This window comes from Carica papaya, chromosome 6 (assembly GCF_054855325.1).
Source record: "Carica papaya isolate Zhongbai chromosome 6, ASM5485532v1, whole genome shotgun sequence".
NCBI lineage: Eukaryota > Viridiplantae > Streptophyta > Magnoliopsida > Brassicales > Caricaceae > Carica > Carica papaya.
In genome coordinates, this window is record NC_142314.1 from 36,668,065 (window position 1) to 36,693,306 (window position 25,242).

General features: G+C 33.8%; 4 protein-coding genes across 6 annotated transcripts; all 4 read right to left on the reverse strand.

The window, feature by feature from the left end:
• Positions 1-862: 862 nt before the first annotated feature.
• Positions 863-3,170, reverse strand: LOC110809703 (uncharacterized). 3 transcript variants are annotated; one of them, XM_088223442.1, is made up of 4 exons: positions 3,035-3,170; positions 2,739-2,797; positions 1,668-1,738; positions 863-1,564 (listed from the first exon to the last, which is right to left on the reverse strand). In XM_088223442.1, exon 4 carries the CDS (start codon positions 1,514-1,516, stop codon positions 1,103-1,105), a length of 414 nt encoding a protein of 137 aa, XP_088079568.1. In that variant the 5' UTR covers positions 1,517-1,564; positions 1,668-1,738; positions 2,739-2,797; positions 3,035-3,170; the 3' UTR covers positions 863-1,102. The 3 variants fall into 3 exon arrangements, with proteins under 3 accessions (XP_088079568.1, XP_021891287.2, XP_088079567.1); XM_022035595.2 differs by having other exon boundaries at positions 2,953-3,094; XM_088223441.1 differs by having other exon boundaries at positions 863-1,587; positions 2,739-3,159.
• A 9,564-nt stretch (positions 3,171-12,734) lies between these two features.
• Positions 12,735-14,345, reverse strand: LOC110809642 (pentatricopeptide repeat-containing protein At5g59600-like). The gene has a single exon (XM_022035527.2). It carries the CDS (start codon positions 14,343-14,345, stop codon positions 12,735-12,737), a length of 1,611 nt encoding a protein of 536 aa, XP_021891219.2.
• An 85-nt stretch (positions 14,346-14,430) lies between these two features.
• Positions 14,431-17,172, reverse strand: LOC110809641 (G-type lectin S-receptor-like serine/threonine-protein kinase LECRK3). The gene has a single exon (XM_088221994.1). The coding sequence runs from the start codon at positions 17,083-17,085 to the stop codon at positions 14,692-14,694; it is 2,394 nt and encodes a 797-aa protein (XP_088078120.1). The 5' UTR covers positions 17,086-17,172; the 3' UTR covers positions 14,431-14,691.
• A 3,924-nt stretch (positions 17,173-21,096) lies between these two features.
• On the reverse strand, positions 21,097-24,358 carry LIP2 (lipoyltransferase 2). The gene is made up of 2 exons (XM_022035568.2): positions 23,654-24,358; positions 21,097-21,955 (listed from the first exon to the last, which is right to left on the reverse strand). The coding sequence occupies exon 2, from the start codon at positions 21,949-21,951 to the stop codon at positions 21,232-21,234; it is 720 nt and encodes a 239-aa protein (XP_021891260.1). The 5' UTR covers positions 21,952-21,955; positions 23,654-24,358; the 3' UTR covers positions 21,097-21,231.
• Positions 24,359-25,242: the final 884 nt, after the last annotated feature.

Consider the following 25,242-nt stretch of genomic DNA (forward strand, 5'->3'; position numbering starts at 1 on the left):
TAAGACCGAAACAACTTATGATTTATCTCGCTCATTTTCAGAACTCTTAAGAGACATGCGACTACAATCAAGATTCAGAGATTCGGAGATAAGATTTCGAACTCCGATATTACGTGAAATAATCGATCGGTAATCAATTATTTTAAAAACTTTAGGGCTGAATAAAGAACACAGTGTATTACAATATAATTTAACAACTCTAATCTCAATTACATCCAAACACTCGCCTTGATTATGCAACAAATACAATAAGATAAACACATCAAGAATCCGCTGCAGAATGTCTACTAGTATAATGTCTTCGATCATTTTTTTTTTTAAAAATGGTGTAGAATGTATCATTAGCAACGAACAATAGGGTCGGTGGCAATCCGTATATAAAGTAATTACATATTTACCAATATGTTAATAAGGTCTCCTAAATTTTTCTATAGAGTAAAGAGAATGATCCAACATAAAAAATCCAAGTGTCAAGCTTTCGTGTTTAAAATGCATGAGGAATGTCAAGAATGCAAGAATTATTTACTGGTTATCAAGAGAAAACCAAACAAGCATATACAGACATTTGAGTTATAAAATACAGTGAAGAACAATCCAAAACAGTTGGTTGATGGAAAATTTTCAAGATCAAAGCAGTATTGATCTACAAAGCAGTATTGATCCTCTGTTAGGAATGGCCTCAACAGGAAAAAGGTAATTCGACAAGATGAAGAAGATATTATCGTGTAACTTCAACGTAATGCTATTGAAATGAGAATGAATTGCAGTTTTAATCTACAAATTATGTAATTGCAGGCGAGATTAATCTTTTTTGTTCTGAAAAAAAAAGGAAAAAAAATAAGTTAAAAGTACATGCAAAGAGTTGTATAACAAAAAGTAAATTGTGATATCATATGTAATAACATTATCAAAAGATACAAGCAGTAGAATCGGTTCAAAACTTCCAATAAGAGTAAATATTGGAAACAAAGAGAATTTCGAAAAATCACGAAGAAAGAATTACCAAAAAGCAATTTGAAACTAAAGAGCTACTAGGCCTCACTTCCTATTATATATAACAATTCGAAAAATAAGAGACCTACTGTGATAACCAACCGGGATCTCACTTGCATTCCACACCAGCTTCAGCAGCTCGACGAGGTTTGCTTTTCCTCCTACTTCCATTTTGTCTATACCCATTAGACTTTGTCGAGTCCTCGGTGCTTGATCTGGTTCCAACACCATTTTCCTCCTTCGCTGAATCAGACTTCTCCTTCACCTGTGAGTTTCTTTTTCTTTTCTTTCCATTTTCGGTTGCAGTGGGACTCTTAGTCTCTTTGTTTGCTATCCCAACTTTTCCATTTTCACCATCTTCCTCGTCTAGTTTTTCAGCTTCCTCTTCATCAATCTCGTCTTTCAGTGGTTTCTGTGGCCTCCCTCTTCTTTTCTGTGCAGGAATTTTCTCCTCCTCGCCACTTCCAGCATCCTCGTGGTTGCCAACAGTTAACTTCTTTCCCTTCCCCCTACCTCTACCCATAATCTCAATGTCCAATTAATGGACAACTCATAAAAATGAAATTGCTCCCTGAAACAACAAAATACACAGAACTGAATTTGCTAAAATAAAAACTAGCAGATTCCGGAAATATCTACCAAAATTCACAGACTAAACAACATAGAATACATACTCAAACTTCAGTTATAACCAATGGAGTGAACTTGTGTAGGGCACCTAACAAGAATAGAAACACTCCACAATCTGCAACAGACGAGAAATTTACTAAGATATTAAAAGAAGTATCAAACAAACAAGAATCTTATTGATAGATAAGTAAATTCAACAACAATAACGATATGAGTAAAAGCGAACACAAGGCCGCCAACTAAATTCATTGAGCAAAGTTTAAACAACTAGCCAAGATTAGTTCCTTATTAGAACTTGCAACAAGTTACCACTCACACCCACGATCAATCATTTATATCTCAAGATAAGACCCATCACGGTTGCAATTCTCATCATGCAAATGAATCCATTACAGAGAATGTCTATTGCTTGCATAGTAAAGAAAGAGTGGAGCTTAAGCAGTTTCAATTAAACTATTTCATAATGATCCATCCATAAAGGAAAATACCATATTTACCAAAAATTTGGTTACCCAGAAAAGGAAAAACCCAAAAGGAAATAAAGTATTTGGATTGATCTTCTCTATTGTTTTTCTCTTTCTATACATAAATGACTGAACTCAATCCTTCCTGACCCCTTGATAAGAGGTTGTGTTTACCATCACGTTCCCCCTCAAGCAGAAATCTAGGACTGAGAAAGGATGAGTCTTTTCATTTCCCCACACGACAAATGGGAGATTATCTTGAAAATTCTGCTCAAACAAGGAGTTAATAAACCCTATAAAAATCTCAGATTAAACAATCTAAAGATTGGAATTTTCCTTTGTCTCATTAATTGGGTAAAACCACAGATAAAACCCAAACAAACCCAAATGAAAAAAACAAGTAGAATCAGTATGAAAAAAAAATAATAGAAGATAACACGGACAGATATAAGCTCACAAAGCAGCAAACAACATCCATGGAGTCAAGATCCAAAATCCACAAGAATTGAAAAATATGCCGGACTAACCCATCAATAAGAACCAAATTAGCTTCAACTTTCAAAACCCAAAACAATAATAACAACCATGGCAGATATTCTAATAAAAAAAAAAAAAACAGGTGCACAAGAGAGACAAAAATGGAAAACTAACCTTATATGAAACAAAGTTTGTCATTTGCATCTCTAACGAGAAACCCTTTTGCTTTGAATCTGCTAAAGCAAAGCAAGAGATACTCAAAAGGAGTGAAACCCAGATGGGTATTTGTCTCTGTAAGTTGATTTTTACAGTAAAAAAAAAAAAAACTTGGGAGATTTTTCAATTCGATGATTTAAAAAAATTATCCAGAGACGAAATAGTTAGATACCCAGATCAAGAAACACAGAGATTCGAGGGGATTAAGGATTGAGGAAAGGAGTTCAAGAGGTGTGGACCTCTGAAAAAATTACCTTCTGGCCAAAACAAATAAAAATGGAAAAGAGAAAGGAAAAAAAAAAAAAAAACACTGAAGAAGAGAATGAGGAAGCAGAGAAGCCTGAAGAGATATTTGTTGATTGGCTCTGTACGCTGGTGTGAGAATCTGTAAGCTGTAATCTGTGTGTTCAAGAAAATTGAATTCACAGGGGTCTTCTTGTAATTTCAGTAAGTTTAACTCCACTTAAATGTAATATGCATATATACATATATATATATATATATATATATAAGTATTATATATACAGACTAGTTTATTTGTAATGGTCTGTGTAGAAAATGAAAAAATAAAAAATTTAATTATTAAAAGTTACATATAATGTATATATATTTTAATTCTTTTAAATGAATTAATTTTGGATATAATATATATTAAGATAATTTATACAATAATATATACTAAATTATTTAATTTGCCAAAATTAGAAAATTTTAAGTGAATTTAATTGTTACATATTTGGTTTATATGTAAATAATTACCAAATTAGTAAGTTCTATGATCAATTAAACCACTTAACTCTACTAAAAATGCTAACATATATATATATATACATTACAATAAAATTCTAAATGTATTATAACTACATGAATTTAATTCTTATAAATAATATTTTAAAACATAATTACCAAATATTATATGTATAAAAATTTATATAATAAATTATTCTAACATAATATCATCAAAAAGTAACATATTATGGCAAAAATAAAAGTTCTTTTTTTTTTTAATTTTTCTTGCCCAAAATCTTAAATATATTTGTTAAAATTTGTCTAAATTATATCAAGGTAAATTACAATTATAATAATTCATGTATATACTAAATTATATGTATGATACTATTTTGTATAAGCACAAGTTACCATAAATTACATATATATTGGGATATTATATACACCCACACGCAAAGAATCATAATAGACTACATTTGTAATAATATTTTAATAAATGAAGTTGGTATAGACTATAATTACAATAACATTTCATAAAAATATATATTTATATACACATACATATATATTAAATTAGTAAATATTATATTAATAATATAGTAATTTAATGATTAAAATTTTTATATTTTATTTAAAAGACACAAATTTATCATTTTAGTCGATTTATAATATTTGATTCAGTATGATCGAAATTTAACTTATTAATATATATATTAAGATTACGTGATTATCGTCGTAAAAATATTTTAACACGGAGAGTTCGTAATGAATTAAAATTTTTAATTTTTTTTAAAAAATAAATAAATAAAGATTTTTATGAGAAAGTGAGACCAAGTCTTGTAAGTTACAACTACTCTTTGTATAACCAATGAAATCTTTACCTTACCAATCTCTACTTTTATGTTTGACTTTGACCTTTTCTTTTTACTCTTTTGACATTATTTTTTCACATTGTAATTTCTTTACTTTCACTATAGGGTGAAAATTATACATTAAAAAAATAATAATTTAAATTCAAATTAAAAAAAAATGAATTTTTTTTTTATAAAATTTAAAATGGGTAATTCTAATTTCAATTAAATTTAATTTTCTAAATTAAATATAATTTTTAAAAAAATAAATTAATTTCACATATTAATTTATACTTACTTTACTTCACCATAAGGTAATTTAAATTTAAAATGGGTAATTCTAATTTTCTAAATTAAATATAGATTTTTATAAATAAATTTTAAGAAAAACAATTAATTTCCACCAAACACAGCCTTAAGGTTTTATTTATCTAATAATTCCAAACCAATGAAGGCATAGTACTATGTAGAAGCATCATGGAACCTTCCCTCTACTACTTTCACTTTTTTTTTTATTCTTTATTTTTATTGATGCATAATTTTGTATTATTATAAAAGAAAAAAATTATTATATTAAACATTTATTATAATTTAATTTATAATATTTTTTCTTATTAAAATTAAATTATTAATGTAATACCCGGAATTAATTTTAAAATTTTAAAATTAATGTATAAAATATAATTTTTTTTAATCTATGAATTTTATTTAATGTAAAAATTATGGAAAAAATGGGTGGAGAATGAAATTAAAAATAATTTTAGGAAAAAATGGTGAAATTTTGGATTCTGTGAGTGTTTTTGAAAGAAAAATTAGAAACTGGGGTCAAAACGTTATTTAAAAAAAATGTGTCATGTAGGACCGCCCAGTCAGCAGCCCCGACGAACCAGAGCACGCCGCGTGGTAAGGTACGCTGACGCGGTGCCACGCGGGAGGCCATGCTGGTGATTCACGTGCCCGCGATCGGACAGTCCGGATTTGTTCTCCCACGCGTGAACGGTCTAGATCCGTTTCATCATCAGACGCGATTGGACGGTCGCGATCAAACGCGATGAACAGTGCAGATTCGTTTTCTCTTTAAACGCGATCGTACTGTACAGATTAAATCACGATAAACGGTACAGATTCATTCATTCATTAAATACGATCAGACGGTTGAGATCAAAGGCGATTGACGGTCTAGATTAAAGGGAGACGGATATAAATACCTCATTTCACACCAAACTTTAACTCTAACTACAAGCTCTCTCTCCCCCCCCCCCCCCCTTGCTGGAGAAGAAGAAGCAGTCGTCAGGAACGAAGCTGACCGCCGCCCTCCACCGCGCCGGAGCCACCTCCGACCGCCGCCCTCCACCGCGCCGGAGCCACCTCCGACCGCCAAAAGAGGTAAAAAAAAATTATTTGTTCGAAATTCAATTTTGAACACTTCCATGACCAAATCGGAGCAAAATGACCTGCGGATGAGTCAGAAATTGCAGGTAAAACCCGGCGGCGCCATCACAGGAAAAAAAAAAACTACTTCCAATGAGGTCCTTCCCAATTCTCATTTCGTATAATTTTTCCACCATTGTATTCACCATTTTGTTTCTCACAGGTTGACTGAAGAAAAATACTCAACCGCAAAGGTGAGCCGGCAGAACTGCCGCACCAAAAAAGCCCGCTGCTGGTAAGCTTCTGTTTTTCAACTTTTTTCTATCAACCGAGGTCCCTTAGTGTGTTTTTTCGCATGGATGAGTACAAAACCGATCAAAACTGGTAAAAAACGACCAACCCAAGGTAAACTGCCGCTGTAAGCGGCGGTGCCGCCGTGCCAGAATTTCGAAATTGGCCAGAAAGAGTTTTTAACACCGATTTTAGGTTTTTTATGGTATTTCTAGATATTCGAAGTGTGTTTTAATCTCTGAATAAAAATTTAGAAAATCCGATGATCACTAGTAGATGCAACTGGAAGTTTAGCATTTCAGATACCGATTCGAATAAGAATCCCTCACTATATTCCTTATTGTGGAATTAAAATTTAATTATAAATAATGTGGTATTTTGTATAATTTAAAAGATCTTGATAATTAATCGTAAATTACTAATAGAGACAGAACCAGTTATTATTCACTGTTGATCCTGCTTGATTGATTTTACTATTTCAAATGCATAATATTACACTGGAGTTGGTATGATAATTTAGTTGTGCTTCCTTAATGTATGTATTGCTTATTTTGTGTGATTTATAGTTAAATTGTGAAACTGAAAATTAAATGTAAATGGAAAACTGTTTGATTAAGTGAGTGAATGAATGATAGTCTTACTGGATATCCTAGGAGATGGTGGACGGACCGGGTACATAGGAAACCCTACTGTGAACGTTGTCTCATACCAGACGAAGTATCAATGATTGGAACTTTGACACTCATACCGGACGAGATATGGAGACGACCCGTTTCAACTTCATACCGGACGGAGTATGAGAGATGATATTTTTGGCATTCATATCGGACGGAGTATGGGGACGGCTGGTTAGTTGAAAATGTTGAATAAAAGTTCACTGGTAGTAGAGATATCTCTATGGACCCCCATGAATACCAGTAGGCAGATAAAAGAGAAATTGTTATTCTGACTAATTGAATATGAGATTATGATATTGGTTATATTATTGCCTCTGTAGCGCCCGAAAAATTGATGGAAAAAAAAAAAACGTGTGCGCCACGTCAGCAGCTACGTCAGCAGACCCAGTCAGCAGTCCTGGCCAACCAGGACCTGCCACATGGCAAAACCACGTCGACCGGGGACGGGCCACGTTGGCGATCCGCGTGCGTGCGATCGAACGGCCCAGATCAATCGCGCGCACGGACGGCCCAGATTTAATCAAAAACGGACGGCCCAGATTAAATCAAAATGGACGGCTAAGATCAAAAGGCAAAAGGGTATAAATAAGACCCCCACACCAGACCCCAAACCCTAGCCGCCTGCCCTCGCCGGAGAAGACGAACCAGAAGCCGACCGCCACCACCCGCCGCCGCACCGGAGGGATTTCCGACCGCCGATCGAGGTAAATTTCATACCCCCGACTCGTTTTTCCACTCTAATTTCCCCAGTGGCCAAATCGGAGCCAAAATCCCGGCCAAACGGCCGAAAAATACGGCCAAAAGCCAGCGGCGCCGCCGCGCCCCTTCTCGGTTTTTGCCTCCGATGAGGCCCTTCCCGGCCTCTGTTTAATGCAATTTTTATATCACCGTGATCACCATTCTTTTCTCTACAGGTTGATCGGAGCCGAATCACCAAAACACGAACTTCACCGGAGAGCCGCCGCACCCAAGAGCACCGCCGCTGGTAAGCTTCGGTTTTTCGTAAATTTTCGACCCCCCGAGGGCCATAGGGTTGTTTTATCACAGGAACCAATGCGAGTGTGGCCGAAAACGGCCAACCTGAGGCGAACCGCCGTCGCTGGAGCACGGCGAAGCCGCCGTGCCAAAGTTACTATATTGGCCGAAAGGGGCCCTGGGCCTAATTTGGGATTTTTTGGAACACGTGCAGGTACCAGTAGTGCGTTTCAGTTCCCCGGAAAAAATTAAGGGAAAATTAGGGACAGTCTGCAAGCGCACTGTGAAGCCATGTTCGAACCCCGAAACAAGTAAGGACCTCTCACCCTATTTCCTATCACGGTTTTAAAGTTCAATAAATGATAAAACGGTATTTCATGAATCAAGGAATGTGTGAAATTGCTTAAGGTCGCTAATGGAGCCCGAGTCTAGTGTGTTTGTCGGTTAACTGTTATTTGGCCTGTTTTACAGTTTTGAATGCAGTATGAGATTTGATGTTTTCATTTTATAGTTTCGTGTGCATATTTTACTGTTTTATTGATTATGGATTGAATGACTGGGATATTAATACTGTATGTTGTCTGTTTGGCATAAATTATCGTTTTGCTTGTTTGTATGTATATCGATAATGCTGACTGAGGGAAAAAGAGAATGAAAGATTATGTAAATAGGTAATTGTATAATGTGGTCAGCCTGACTAGATATCCTGGGAGATGGTGGACGGACCGGGTCCGTAGGGAACCCTACCGGGATTGTGGTCTCCCATACCGGACGGGGTATGGAGATCTTATGTGTTTTGGCGCCCATACCGGACGAGGTATGGGGACGGCCCGTTTCACCCTCATACTGGACGGGGTAATGAGGTTTATAGTTTGACGCCCATACCGGACGGGGTATGGGGACGGCCCTGGAATATGATTTCAAGTGTTAAGGGTTAACGGGTAGCGGGACCCCTATGGATCCCCATGGATACTAGTGGGCTGGTAAACGAGGAAAAATATGTTGTGTAATGATTGAATTACGAGAGGCTTGATAAGTATTATGTTATACAGTTTATATATGATTTCATGATGATGATGATGTTATTGCTTTCGTATATTGTTTTAATGAATTTCACCGAGGTAAGTGAATGGTAAAGGTTTTATTATTGATAAAAGGATTTGTTGTAAATTATGCTCCATTGGTCTTTTTGTGTTTTCTACCCACCTTTACCTCCGTGACGGTGAGATATCGTGATGTCTTTACTGGGCTAGTGTAGCTCATTCCTTATTTAATCATTTCAGATCAGGAAGACATTGTTCCCGAGCCGGTTCCGCAGGAGGACGACGAAGGGGACGCCTAAAGACTCCATAGTCATATTCGTAGCTTTTACTTTCAAGTTTCTCCTTTAGGTAGTTTAATCTTTTATATTGTGAGCACGTTTTTTGGTTTTAGTGTAAGGAATGTTAATCAAATTTTTGACTTCGCTTCCGCATTTGATATTTTTAATACACATTTCATTTTAAATTTCCAGGGCCGTTACAGCCTCTATAGGTTGGTTTTGAAAATCTCGCTACGGTAAGTATGCAGTAAATGATTTTATTTATGATAAATGAATTTACTTAAATTAAAAATTCAATTAGTTGTTTTTATGATTTTTACCAACATTCATTTCTGTACCGGTGAGTAGTGTAACATTCTTACTGGGTTAGTGTAGTTCACTTTTTTCATTAATTATTTCAGATCAAGATTACCAAGATTCAAATTCCGATCCACAAGAAGGTTGCGAATAGGATGTCCAGTTGTTTACTTTTCATTTATTTCTTTGATTTTTCGTTATTTCTTTTAAAAATGTTATTTTCGTAGTTTTATTGAGTAATCTGAATTATTGTGTAATGAATGTAAACTCTAACTTTATTATTTCGCTTTCGCATTTAATTTATAATTTATCTCATTTTTAGATCCGGGCTGCTACAATTAATGTTTTCTATTTATTTCAAATGTTTAATTTTTTTTTATTTGTTAATCAAAATAGTTAAAAGAGTTGATTTGAATATTTTAAAAAATAGTTTGAAAGAATAAATTTTAATTAATATTAGTTTGATTTACTACTCAAAATTACATTTAAATTATTTTTTAAAGTATCTACATATGTTCTAATTATTTGAATTTTTTTCATTAGTAGATGGGAAGAAATTTAAAAGTTTAAAATAAATAAAAAACATTAGAAACCAATTTATAATTCAAAAAAAAAATATTATAAATTAAATTATAAGATTAATATGTACTAAATTTTAAAAATTAATTTAATGATCTATCATACTACAAATTATGAAGAAAATAAATACCAAACACTAAAATATATATATATATATATATTTAATAGCAAAAGAGTTGATAAATCTAATTATCTACCCACAAGATATTGTGGATAATTTTAATAAAAATCATATAATATAATATTTAATAATGGGTGACAGGCAATTTGTAAAAGACAAGAAAAGAGTTGGTCAGAAATTGAGTAGCCTCCAAATCCTGTTTAAATGCTACATGAATATATATATATATATACATACACACACACACACAGAGACATACATCTATATACACACACACTCAATTTCAATGGACAACATATATGATACAATTTTTCTTTGAATGATAAATATATATATATATATATATTCTAGTTCAAACTTTTTGACTTTCTTGTAACTTTGCATAGGGTTTTGCCTTTCTTTAAGCAGCATATGTAAAGCAAAAATTATCTTCCCAACCTAACTTTGTACCTTCATCTATCTACATTTTAATTATTTCAACAACAAAAAATTTTAATAAACCAAACAAAATTGAAAACAAAAACTTGGGAATTACCCCAAAACTGCATTTTGATAGTTTGAATTCGATATTTTGTAAGTCGTATTTCGAGAATAAAATTCTAAAATATGTAGTATTAAAATCGTACGAAGAAATATTTTATTATTATACAAAAATTGGGTTTGGATGTTTTTACTACTAATTTTTTTAAAAAATAATAAAGTTGGATCGATTACGAAGAAAATTGAAAAAGAAAAACTTGGGATGTACCCAAAATTCCGTTTTGATAATCCGAATTCGATATTTGTAAATTGGATTTCGAGAATAAAATTTTAAATGAGTAAAAGTAACAAGAAAAATATGTAATATTAAAATCATACGAAAAAATATTCTACTATTATTTTTTTAAAAAAAATAAGTTTGAATGTTTTCATTACTAATTTTTTAAAAATAATAAGGTTGGATCGACTATTCAAAAAATTTAAATGGGCGAAATTTTTTTCGATATTACTTATGTGTTAATATATTATTTTACGTATAATTAAATTTTCGACGATTTATTAATAAAATAAAATTTTTTTAAAATTTAAACTGATTTTTTATTTATAGATTAATATTTGACTTTAAAAATATTCTAAATAATAAAATTATATTCAAATTTTTCAAAATTTAAGCTGATAAAAAAAAATAAATCCTTTTATTATTTACAAAATAATATTCTGGTGCAGCAGCCATGGAGCATTTTGAAGGGAAGCTTCTGTGAGAGTTGATGTCAGGAATAAGGTAAATGGAAGGGAAGATTAGGGTTTCTCATGACTTGAGAAAGAAGAATTCATCAAGTGTATCTTCTGTTTCTTTTCTTAGTTTTATAAACAGAAAATACAAAAACTATATCTATATATTATGAGCTTTCTTCCTCCACAAGGAATGGCATTAATATATGTAGATAACAGAGAAAATGCAATATATATATATATATATACATATACATGCATATACATGTATATAGCAGTATTAACACTTTTCTTTTTAATATGATGTTGTATAAGAATCAAACTCAGATATTCAGAAGGAACAATAAACTTTCAGATAAATGGTTGGTAAGTTATTTTTCTTATAAAAAATTGTGATTTTAAGTCGGGTTATGCATTTTCGTATACTTTCGACAAGAGGTTATATTATGATGAATGTGTATGTATCACATAATCAATAAACTATACGTTTTTGTAACAAACAAAGTATTCCGAATCAAAAACTCGCTCTTGAGTAAAACATAATATTTTTAGTTTGAAAAAAAAAATACTAACAGAAAGGAAAAACAAACTTCAAAATCAACAAAAACAAAAGAAAAAAAACAAAACCCAACTGCAGAACCATCTGCTTAACAGTTTAAAATTTTCTCCTTATGATCATTTTTTGTTTTTAGCCAAATGAATTAAACCCACAGGTTTCAAACTCTAAGGTGGAGTGCAATGTGGTCCTCCAAACAAGCTAAATATGTACAGTGGTCCAGAATTGCAGTGAATTACTAAACCAGTTATACAATACTTTCTTCTAATTAAGCAAAAAAGCCTAAAATTTACGATTCATAAGATTACCCGTATGATAAGTTTTTGTTTTTATAGTAAAAGGTTAAACAAAATTATTTTTTTTTCGGTAAGTACCCATTTGTTACTTTTCTTTCGACAGTATGAACATTCTCTAGTCAGTTTTTTAATTATTAAAACTACGTAAACATGTCAGGTAACTGTAATATTGTGCTGTGAATTTTAAAAGATGTTAAGTTTGTTGTTTACTGAAATTTCTATTAATCGAAAGTTTTTGGTGTTTGATATAAATAGTTGTATAAAATGTTGTGTACTCACAAAAAAGAAAAGAAAAGAAAAAGATTATTCATTACCCAAAGAACATAAGCTATAAAGTGGCAAAGCAGATAATCTATGATTGGCATTCTAAGCATAAGACTGGGAAAAGTATGAGAAGTCCACTGGAAAGGAAAAAGATATAGGCAAGAAAAGAGAAAGAGATTCAAAAGCATGTTCTAGTTGTTTGATATTTACATGACAAGGATAGTCCCACATGCACACACACTTATGCAGATATATATATAGGTGTGTGTGTGTATAGAAAACTTTATGCTTTTTCAAAGGTTTACTCATGGCACAATCAAATCCATGATCCAAAAACTGGCTTCAAGGGGGGGAAAAACATTACTGGTTTAAATTTGAAAAGCCAATTAATGTTAAAAAGCTTACCAGAAGCTTTCAATGTCCTTCATTTCTCTTCTCAACCAGACTTAGTCCAGGACTCTTATTGACATTCTTCTTCTTCATTACATTCCTCACATTCTGAACCTCATTCCAATCTCCATCAGCAGCATAAATATTTGATAGAGTCACAAACCCTCCTGGTTTTTTCAAGTCCATTCCAAGAATTTCCTCAGCCATCATCTTGGCCAAATCTCTTTTCCCATATATTTTGCAGCCATGGAAGAAAGCTCCTATAATTGATTCTGTGACTCTAAATGGCATTTCCTTAACCAGTTCGTAAGCCTCTACCATCTTCCCTGATCGACACAGCATGTCGATAACACATCCATAATGCTCTTTATTTACCTCCACCGCGTAATTCTCTTGCAACGACTTAAAAATCCTCAAACCTTTCTCAATTTCTCCACTGTGACTGCAAGTGAAGAGAAGAGAAGCTAAAGTTACCTGGTTTGGTTGAATTCCTTCTTTCTTCATTCTCTCAAAGAGCTCCATTGCAGCATCGAACATGCCATGCTTCCCATAACATCCAATCATGGCGTTCCATGATGCAATATTCTTGACTGGGATCAGATCAAAAACATTCCTTGCAGCTTCCATAGAGCCACATTTAGAGTACATGTCAATAAGAGCACTAGCAATGAAGGCATTAATATCAAGACTCATCCTATAAATCAACCCATGAATTTCTCTACCTCTATGAATAGCACCAGTCAATCCACAAGCAGGTAGTAACCCAGTTACAGTCACCTGGTTAGGTCTAATCCCCGAAAACAACATATCCCGAAACATTTCCAAAGCCTCAGCAGCTTTCTGGCTTTGAGCAAAACCAGAAATCATAGCATTCCAAGTAACTAAATCAGGTACTAGTCCTTCTCCTCTCATTCTATTGAAAAGCAATAATGCACTCTTGCTATCTCCTCTACTTGCATAACCCGCAATCATCGCATTCCAAGTGAATTTGTTTGGCTCGAATCCTTCCACCTTCATCCTCTCAAATAAAACAACAGATTCTTTGATCTTCCCCATGTTACAATATCCACAAATCATGGATGTCCAAGAAGCAACATCTCTCACAGGCATTCTATCAAACAGTTTATGTGCATATAACAAGTCTCCACATTTGCAGTACATATCTATCAAAGAATTAGCCATAGATACATCACTCTCAAAACCCATCTTCTTTACCACACAATGAACATTCTTTCCCTTATTCAAATCCATCAAACCAACACAAGCTTTCAACAGAACGGAGAAGGTAAACTTGTTGCAGAGATGTAATGACTCACGCATTAAACAAAAATACCCAATTGCCTCCTCATAAAACCCATTAAATGCAGAGCCTAAAACCATCCAATTCAATGCAAAAACGTTTGGTTTTTCAATTCTTTTGAATACCCAGGTTGCGGATTTCACATCCCCGCAGCTAGAGTACATGCCAACAAGCTTTGAATGCAAAGACAGAGAATTTAAATCAGTACGAGAAGTCAGTAACAGAGCATGAACTTGCTTGCCTGAAGGTAAAGATTTGAACTTTAAGCATTTTTGGAGTAACAAAGCAAAATGGTTTACAGACAGGCCATTTCTTAACAAGACTGGCCTTTCCATAATCTCAGTAGGTTTCCATCTATCACCATTTATAATTTAAACCCATGAGAAAGGTAGCAACTTTGCAAGGAAACTTTAAAAGGAGTGAGAGGTAAACATCATGTACTGTGTTTTTAGTGACTATGAATATGTCATCTTATTATATAAATACTGATTTAGTTTTCTTTACATTGCCCTAAAAAATTAAAACAACTTAATTAAAGACGAAAGTTTTGAAATTGAATCAATCCATCATAAAAGATTACCTTTACATAGTTTTTGCCCATTCATAACCACTCTAAAAGGCTATTTTTCTGCCCAGCAAATTGAATGAATCCATCTTATTATGACATGTTATGATTAAAACTTAAACTGAACTGATAAATGAGCTTGGATCTGGAGGAGAAGGGACTTCAACAGTGCCTTCAAGCATCTGGGAGACTTTCTTCATGGTGGGTCTCATTGATGGATCCTCTTGAATGCACCAAATTGCAATCATCACAAATTTGTCAACCCTCTTGATATCTTGAATTGCTTCTTCATCATTCTCAATCATCAGCTCCAATACTCCTCCTCTATAGTTATCAGAAACCCAATCAGCCAATACCATCAGATTATCCTCCTTTGCATTCTGATCAAAGTTCTTTCTGCAGAAAATAAGCTCTAACAACAAAATTCCAAAGCTGTAGACATCTACTTTGGCTGTAACAGGCATGCTTTTGAACCATTCTGGTGCTACATATCCTCTGGTTCCCCTGATTCCAGTCATCGTTCGAGTCTGATCTGTCTTCAGAAGCTTGGCGAGTCCAAAATCTGAAATTTTTGCTGTGTGAGATTCATCAATTAGTACATTTTCAGGCTTGATGTCACAGTGTATGATCTGGGTGTTGCAGTCTTCATGTAAGTAAGCCAGCCCTCTTGCAGTTCCAAATGCTATGTTTATTCTTTTGTACCAATTAGGCTTTGGATGTCCAAAAAGAAAGTTGGCCAATGATCCATTTCTCATACATTCATATACAAGAAGACGATGCTGTCCGTCATTGCAGAATCCTATAAGCTTAACCAAATTCTTGTGGTTTGTTCTGCCAATTGAACTAACTTCAGCCCTGAATTCTCCCTCAACTTCTTTCTCCATTTTATCAAGCTTCTTGACAGCTACTAAAGTCTTTTTCTGGTAAAGCTCTACAACCCCTTTATAAACTGTTGCATAAGCACCTCTACCAAGTTCTTCCTTGAATCCATTTGTAACATTTTCCAATTCTCCATAAGCAAAACTTCTTAGACTAGTTCCTTCTATCGTCGAATTTGCTTGGGACATCCTTGTTTTCTTACGACTGAAACGAAGAAAGAACAAACAGGCAGCAAGTAGTAGGAGAATATTCAGAAATGCTGAGCTGCTTAAGAGGACAGTTCCAACAATGATCAAAGTTGAATTTTTTTCCTCCTTCAAACCCAGATCAGGAGACGTTAAAGTAGAATTATCTTTCCTTATTTTGACGAGAGCTATCCCTCCTACACTAGGATCATTCTTCCCATTTGATAGAGGGATTTTCTTCTTCCAACAATCTCCATTTCTGAAAATTGCAACAGCACAGAAACAATCATTCAAGCAGGCCTGTCTGCACCAATCTTCATTAACCTGTTGAAAATGGTCATAATCAGATAATGGCCAATCTGTGTTTGGCATATCTGTGAAGCCATACAGACTTGCTTCTTGCTGTCCTGCATCACAATCTTGTGAAACAAAATCCTGCTTGCAACCATTCATTTCGTTGTCCGGATCCAAATAGGAGTAACCGCGAGGACACTTACAACTCGGTCTTTCATTAGCTCCCATGACACAATAGCTGTTGAATCCACAAGCACCACTTCCTGTTTCTTGACGCATACTCAAGCAGATATCTAACGGTTGGAAGGACAAAGTGGACCAAGCCATAAGCCTTCCACCACTAGAACCAGCAGATTTCGGGTAAATATATTGCCTTAAAACCCCATCAAATTCCAGAATCAGTCTCTGATAAAAATCACTTGTTGAAGCTCTATTTGATGATATGAAATGAAGGATGCTTCCATTTCTTGCTGTAAGATAAATGGAGCCAGACTGATTAAACATGACCCTAAAGCCACTACCTACAGTGTCTGTAGACCAGTATTTGGAATTAGCAAAATCCAATGGGAACTGAGTGGTAGATAGCAGCAGATTTCCATCTTGTTGGAGGGTAAACATGAATCTCCCTCTTGAATAATTCGTTTCCGAAAAACGAGCAAAGAGTTTTCCCCCAAGGTTAAATGTCTGCATAGGTAGGATTGTATCCGTTGGTTGATCAAAACTCTCCCACAAAGTCACAGACTCCTGATTTACCAACACAAAGTTTCCTGAATCAAGCATGGCTCCATGGGAAACTCCGGTTTCAATTAAATCAGCACTCCATATCTCTTTCCCTTTTGTATCAGTAAGCCGAAATTCTCCATCCCTTGTAAGCTCTACTCTCGATCCTTCTTCTACTAAATTTTTACCATTTGCAGACCAAACTATGGTTTCTTCAGGTATTCGATCAAACCATATGGCTAACAAGAATCCAGTCCCTATCTTCTGGAACCCGAATGCGAATTCCCCAGATGGAGATGTCCATGAAGATCCATCCTTTTTTGCAGTAAGAAATGAGCCTGAAGTTACATTGCTGTGAGTTTGAGCAATTGTGGGTACCAGAAGGAGGACAAAAGGTAAGATCAAACACAGACAGGAAGAAACAGTAGCCATTTTTAGATATCTTTTTTTATTTTCTTTACTTATAACAAAGTCTAATTATGCATCTGCAATGAACTTGATGGACTTCTTTTTCTCAGTCTACACGGTTTCCTGGAAAATTACAAGTTTCGGTGCTGGTGATATTACTTTTGACTTAATCTTTCTCTTGACTTTTCTCCATATTGACTTTAAAGGTGACTTCACTTAGAATTTTCAAAGACAATGATCAATATATTTTTATATTGCAGACCAACCATATGAAGAAAAATGGAGAATCAGCAGAAGAGAAGCCATTGTTAATTTAGAATCAATTACTGGGTTCAAAGAAGAACAGTAAAAGCTGGTAAGAAGATTAAGTGTACAAGAGTTTACGAGAAAGAGTATTTTAACTCGGTGACTACTACAATTAAAAAAATTTATTTGTTACGAAATGTTATTTTCGTTAAACCAATTTCGTAATAATCTATTACAACGTAATTCAAAATTAAGTATTATAGTTTTACTGACACACTAATACATTAAATCTACGAAATCGGTCTCGCATATTCTAAAATTTTATGAATTGTTTGTATGAAGTAATCAATAAAGTGGAATCCATTTATCTCAGTTTCAGCTAACTTAGATAATTCTTTTAGTTGCTTAGATAATGGCGGTTGCTGCGGGCAACTATACATATACATACATATATATATATATATATTATACATGTGTGATGGTTTGACGTGTTCAATTTTGAAATTGGAGCGTTACAGTTATATTGTTCTCAAATATCAAATATTTTACTTCATGTTTAGTTTAAACTTACTCTGTTTTTATTTAATTCTTAGATATTAATTATTTAATACGTATATATTAAACATAATTATATAGAAAGTTAACTTATAACTAAATTTATATTTTATATATATATATATATGTTTATTCAGTTGGAACATAGAACGAAATTTAAGTAGGCAATGGCCATGTACATGTTATATGATACCCAAAATCTGCATTAACAAAAATTTGATTGTATAGATTTATACAAAGATTAAAAGTCAAATAATACTAATAATTTGATTGTATATACCTGCTGCAAGAACAAAAACCATATCACTGTTTAAGCAGAAAAGAAGGTTTAACAGATCAAATACTGAAACCAAAATAGATACAAGGAAAATGGTGGAGACTGCACATATGTTGAACAGAAATCTGAAATGGAGTCATGCATACATCTGTAATAAAAGATACGATAGAAAGTTAGTTACCGTCGTATGATTCATTGATCAAATGTATCTTCGAAACTCTTGGCTCCGAGCAATTCCTAGCTAGAACGGTTGGAGTACCGTTTAGTAATTGTACTTCCATCTCAAGGGATGAGATCAAAGTTTTTATCATTCAAGATAGTAGTCGTAATAACTCAAATACGAAAAATTATATTCTACATACTGAGATTAGTATGAGAATTAGACTATGAATTGTATTAAACAGGAAAAAATGATAGGTTTAATACTATGATTCTAAGATTAGAAAAGAAGCATTAAGTAAGAAGATGATAATTCATATGATGAATCCACAAGTTGTATTGGTTTTCGAAAGAAGAAAAGGTGAAATTTGCAGAAGGAAGCTAAGAAAATAGATGGTATAAGTTGATGAAGTAAAAACATTAAGTCACCTATAAGAGCCTGGAGATCTCTGAAAATTACCACACTAATATTTCTAGGTTCTTACAGAGTACTCTAAATGCATTTTCACCTGATCTACTCCTGAATATTCTTCTACAAGACAAAAATATCTTGCCAAAAACTAAGCGAATAACGAAATGGGTATGAAATCAAAGCAATCAAAAAGAATTTAATTATTATAAAAAAAAAAAAAACTGTATAGAGATCCAATTCTCCTAACCTGTCCAACAGTTAAAGCAGGACAACTGCAAAAATGTCGAAAGAGAATTCTTTTTTTCCAGCATAAATTCTCTTTCTCAGAGAGATCTCTACACAACATCTGTCAAACTTATCAATTCTGGATAGGATTTGAAGCACTTGGCGGTGCTTTTCGTAGACTTGTTGCCATTGCTTTTTCTGGATCTCCCATGGCTTCATGAACCAAGAAACTTGCATTTGCAGAAACCATGGAGAAAACTGAAACTAGCAACCTCCTGTGTTGATTCTTGTTTCTTGAAGAAATATAAATCCTCTCACAATGAAAAGACAGCAGAGAAAACATGAGGAAATGAACCAGAAACAAAGCAAAGAGAGTAACCAGGGTTCTTTGACTGGTTTTCATGGTATAATCGCCAGCTTGGGAAAGAGAAGGAAAATAAGATGGCTTTTTCTTGTGGAGATATCTTTTCAACAAATCAAGTTAGCAATTGTATTTTTGTCATATACTTTCTGCTCAAGTCTGGTAAATTTAACATATAAAGACATTAATATATGCAATATTCTCATAGAAGTCTGTTTGGTTGGTAGTTATATATACACACACACACACACTCCTACTCATAGCTATCAGGTGTTGGTTGCTATCTCCATTTTAGATATTACAGTCAACAAATTAACCCAAATAGCACATGTGCCCCAGTAATTAGCATGTTCAGGCTGTATAGATCTGAATATTTTATAGCCAGATTGGAGTAAGGATAGCTGCAATTCAACAAAACTTACATATGTATGAGAATCAGATAAAAATCAAGATGCACACAAATTAATATTAAAAAAAAAAGTATTAACTAGAACATGAAAACACAAGACTTTACTTTGTCAAAACAATGAGACTTACGTCATAAGAAAAAGGGTAACAGAATTCACTGCATCAAAACTTCAGCCATGAATAACAAAAGAATATGTATATGTGCATATAGAAAATACAATCCAGATTGTAATGTACCACATCACAGGTCAATGAAGAAAAGAATAACCATAAAATCGCATGTTAATTAGCTCAAATAGACGTAATCCAGAATAGAATTTAGTAGAATAGAAGAATAATTTGACTTTGAGATGAGTCCCAGTAACATTTCTGGATCAGATATAATATTCTTTAATGAGTTCTCTTCTTTGGTTTTCTTTAATAGGGTGGAACTTCGGAAGTAGCTGATCTTGTCATGTGAAGTTGATGTTTAGTATAATATTTCTCTGACTCCTCTGCAATCCTGAAATATTTTTCAACATGTCTCATGTGATCAGTCACATGAGACAAATCAGGTATCACAATTTTCGGTTCTTCTTTTCTGAATCACTAATTAATTTTGTACTTGTTTTAACAAACACAACTAAAGTTAGCTGGGTAAGACTACTTTCCACTGCAGGAATCACCAAACCATCCTTGGGAAAACCATCTGATTCTCCTTCAATATTCTCCTAATTTTATCCCAATTACTGCATTTGATAATACTTCAGAAACAATTTGCCACATGGCTGAAATAGTAAATGGCATAATGCCTTCAATAAAATATAGCTGGATTTTCAGCCATGATGAAATTCCTGTAGACTTTTATCAATTTTTTAACCTAAAGTCTTCCTCACAGCTGCTTGCTTTCCTAAGATTCAAAGAACAATTGAACATAGAACATGGATTTTTCAACAACTTGGCAACATTTTATTATGAGGATCCACTTGCCTAAACATCATGACAATCTTTGGCAGCAAAGTACAAAAGACTATGATGTTTTCTCCAGTAAACTAAATAATTCATAAATTCAGCTGAGATCATTATTGGAAGCTATCATATGAGTATAGTCACTGATTAGTCAGCAAGTAATTTCAGCAGGAAATGGAGGAGAAGAATGAAAGCGAGGAGTGGTCAAAGCACCACAAATAAAGATTTTGGTGAAATTTTCTTCAAGATCTCATTCACCCAAATTCACGTGGATTGAAGATTCTCTGTTTCAAGAAAAAAAAAAATTGATATGTACTCATCAAGACCAAGTAGATGGCATGGATCAAACTCCAAGTCTGAAGAGTAAAGATGAGTCAACTATAAGGCAACAGATAAAAGTATCAAAATTAGTATTCATCCAGAGTCCTATCAACTCCAATAAACTAGCCTGAAAGAATAATGTTACATGCATTACTCACGCCAGCATTAAAATCTTTCCGAACATATACGTCAATGAGGATCTATAATTTTAATTTAAATAAACATGAAAATTTCTGCAGTAAATTTATTTTTGCCATACTACCGACAAATATCAGTTGTTTTCCCATTATCCAACAGTATTGCAGGGTTCTCTTTCCAGGTAACACTACTATAATTAAATAGTCTCACAAAGCAAGAAATTAATTGCTCGTGAATTATTTCTTCGGCTGGAAGAATGATACCTGTCTCTCTCTTCAAAGAAGTTACATCTTTACCCGTAATCCCACAAGGCACAATGTGCTTAAAATAGTTTAGATCAGGGTCAATGTTGAATGCTAAACCATGAGAAGTAATGCCATATGATATTCGAACTCCAATAGCACCAATCTTTCTATCTCCAATCCAAACTCCTGTCTCACCTGCCTGCCCAGGACAAGCTTTCAGGCCATATAAAGATGCTAATTCAATCATAGTTAACTCCAGTTTCTCCACATACTTCCGAGCACCAAAGCCAATGTCACGAAGAGAAATAATGGGATATAAGATGGCTTGATGTGGACCATGATATGTAATATCTCCTCCCCTTTGTGTATAATGAAGTTCAGCTCCCATCGTTTGAACTTCAGACTCAGGGATTAACAAATTGTGATCAGTTCGTCGTTTACCAAGTGTATATGTTGGAGGATGTTGCATAGATAAGAGAGTATCTTGAATTCTGTGAGCTCTCCTATCAGAGACTAGTCTCTCCTGAAGTTTGAGCGCGTCCAAGTAGTTTACCGTGCCCAGTTTCCATACCTCAAGAATTCGGGGAACTCTCATTCTCCTGTAGGCATAACATATTAATTCCAGATAGCTGTTGTATATCACATGGCATCACTTTAAATAATCATTAATGTCACATGGTTCCACTGTGGACCAAATAGACCAAAGACCAAACAATTATGCTTATCATATTTGAATTTTGCATATGCCAAAATAATAGAAAGCCTAGATGACCAACACGTGAATTTTAGCTAACTGTTGAAATTGTTAATAGCAAGACTCAAGAAGATCAGCATGTCAATAAATGGAGAATTTTAAATCGACAGTTGTTAAAACCACAAAAATGGGGAACCTCTGCTCTTTCATCTGTTCGGAAAGAGCAGAGGAAAAAGACAAAGAAGGAAAAAATTAAAGGAAGCACAAATTCTTAAAATTTCAACCACCAGGTTCCGCTGTTCGCCAACAACCAAGGAAACCAATAATGAAGATGAAAACATAAAGACAGTATAGAGGGGGGCAATAGGAACAGAAACAGCCAAGTCTGATATTTTATTCACCTTTTTCTATGTTTCTCCACATCCATGTATTCTTTCACTCTTCTTCTACTAGTCAACACATGTTTCTTTTTCTATCTTATGTTTGAAGAAAATCACATAGACAACCTAATAAAACTTTGTAAGTGTCCGAAACGCATACCTGAGAGACGCGAGGCTAAGAACTTCACAAAAATAAAATTAATTTTAGAAATTTTTGGGAGTCATTATTCAGTATCATATGCTAAAATTATTTACTGGTGAAAATCAGAAATTCAGGTCTAAAATAATACAACCTAAGAAGGCGCGAGGCACCTAACTTGGGGTGCAAAGAAATTTGATTAAGTGTATTTTGCATACATTTTATTAATTCCTAAACTAAAAAGTGCATGTTACTAATCACAATATTCACAAAATACATTGAGATGGGAAAATCAAAAACATCAAGAGTTCGAATTAAATGAATGATATGAGACAAATAAATCCAATTGTTAAAGCTGGATCGTCCTTTCAATGCTTCGTTTCTCCAAGCACAACTTCTTCCTTTCTATCCCACAAACAACTTTTTAAAAGCAATAGCATTCCCACAACCATGATTAACCACAAATCTATTGGACGATCGAAACATTTTAAACTAGGAAAGGACCACTATGTCCAATTCAAAAGCGCCGAAAAGAAAGAATATGAAAATCACAGTTCCCAACAGAATTAACATATCAAGTAAGGATATCTGAATCAATTAAGCTGAAAGCCTAAATGCAAACCAAAAACACATAGACAGGATATAAAACAAATATGAATGAAACTGAAGTTTCTCAGCTTATTTACACAGATACGGCAAGATGCTTAATTTCCAAATAGCACACCATACAGCATGTTTTGATTAAACCAGTAGCCTGTAGTACATTTTCCATATCATAATTCAACATGTTTTGATTAAACCAGTAGCCTGTAGTACATTTTCCATATCATAATTCAAGCTGCAACACGTTTTGAATAATAGACCAAGAAAGCAAAATGCATGATGAATCAAAACACATAACGTAAAAACAACAATCAGTTATATCAACTTTGAATTCCCATTTAACGATGTTAATTAACAACTTCAATCATAGGAATCAAATATATAAAACATATTAATTTCTCGTTATTCAATCGATTCCCTTAAGTTACTTCCAATTCGCAAAAGATTCAACGCAAGGAAAAGATAATTACATAGCAATTACCTGGAGCAATTCACCCAGAAGGATCCGTATTCTGCTATTGCTCTTCTCTCAGCTTTTTCGTCACCCTCTGATCTTCTCAAGAATTTCTCTTCTCTCCTTGCTCAGAAACAAAAATCACTCTACTTTCACCCTCTTTACCTCTCGTCTCTCTGTTTCTCAGTCAGAGAAGTCCTCTGCCTCTCGAGCTCTCTTATCTCTCCTCAATATCTCTCCGTTTTTCACTCACCTAAGCCCTCCATCCTCAAACCAGAAAACTCCCGAACTTTCGTTCACGCAGATTTTCTCCGTGAGCTCCCCTCTCTTACTCTATTCTGCTTCCAATTATTTCCCCAAAAGACTACCTCGAACCCCAGAATCGAGCAGAGGAGAAGAACCCCTCCATTTCTCTCTCTTTCTCTCTTTTTTTTTTTTCCCTCTGTCTCGACTTCGAACAGAAACCACCACCCCCACCCCCAGCCCCCCTTCTCCAAATTCCAGAGCTTGCCCGCCTTCTGAATCCGATAACTCTCCCTCTAAAATAAGATTGCAGAATCCTCGAATTACCGCCTTCCGCTTCTCGGTCTCGATCCCTGCTTCGCGGCTTCAACGGCTCAGCAGACGCTCACGCGTCCCTCCCTCCCTCTGTTATTCTACATCGCCGTATCGGTATCTGAAGAAAGAAGAGAAGAAACAGCGCGAAACGATGCCGTTTGGGAAAGGAGGAAGTGCGCTGGTCCAAGCTCCAACTTATCCGGGTCGGGTTAATGTTTTGGGCCATAGTGAAACATTAATATATACATATATATATATATATATACACACAGAGCAACCCAATATAATTGATCTTCAAGGTTCTTACAACTATTTCATTATTTATCATTCTATAAAAAACAGCTTTAACGTGACAAACAAGACATAATTCACTATACAACTTATAGATAGTATATATTTTATTATACTTATAAATATTTTATATTTAAAGTCTCGTCTCAATACGAAACTTTTAATACGAGATAAAATTCACTAAATTTAATTTATATCCCGTTATTATTTAAATATACTTTATTATTATTTTTAATATCAATTATTATAATTTTGACTACTATTTATTATTATAAAATTTGAACATTATATCAATCATTATAATATTTAATTTATATAAAAAATGATGACGAATCAATAATAGATAAAATAAATAGACTATTAATAATAATTAAATACTTTATAATAAATCAATATAATCATTCGTTCCAGTATAAATGGTCATTATCTATTATTCCGTTGTAAGAGGGACCGATTGGAATTGTTTGAGTAACTCACGTAATCGTTAACCTCTTGTCAATTGATTCTGACTAATTTTATCAAGATCGAAAACAAATTGTGTAAAGGCTTCTAATTTGGTGAGTTGAGCCAATTCCAATTTTAATTTACCAACCACTTGTTTCGCAGCTTTAATTTGAGCTGCAGATCCTACTCTTGAGACGGAACTACCTACATTAATAGCGAGTCTGATTCTAGAATTGAAATAAGAAACAATACATTCAAATTGACTAAAATACTATAAATTAGAGACATTTTGTTCAAAATCAGTATTTTATTAACACAACGTA

Coding starts and splice junctions, on each gene's coding strand:
- LOC110809641 (XM_088221994.1), bottom strand. CDS start 17,085: ATGGCTACTGTTTCTTCCTGTCTGTGTTTGATCTTACCTTTTGTCCTC.
- LOC110809703 (XM_088223442.1), bottom strand. CDS start 1,516: ATGGGTAGAGGTAGGGGGAAGGGAAAGAAGTTAACTGTTGGCAACCAC.
- LOC110809642 (XM_022035527.2), bottom strand. CDS start 14,345: ATGGAAAGGCCAGTCTTGTTAAGAAATGGCCTGTCTGTAAACCATTTT.
- LIP2 (XM_022035568.2), bottom strand. CDS start 21,951: ATGAGAGTTCCCCGAATTCTTGAGGTATGGAAACTGGGCACGGTAAAC.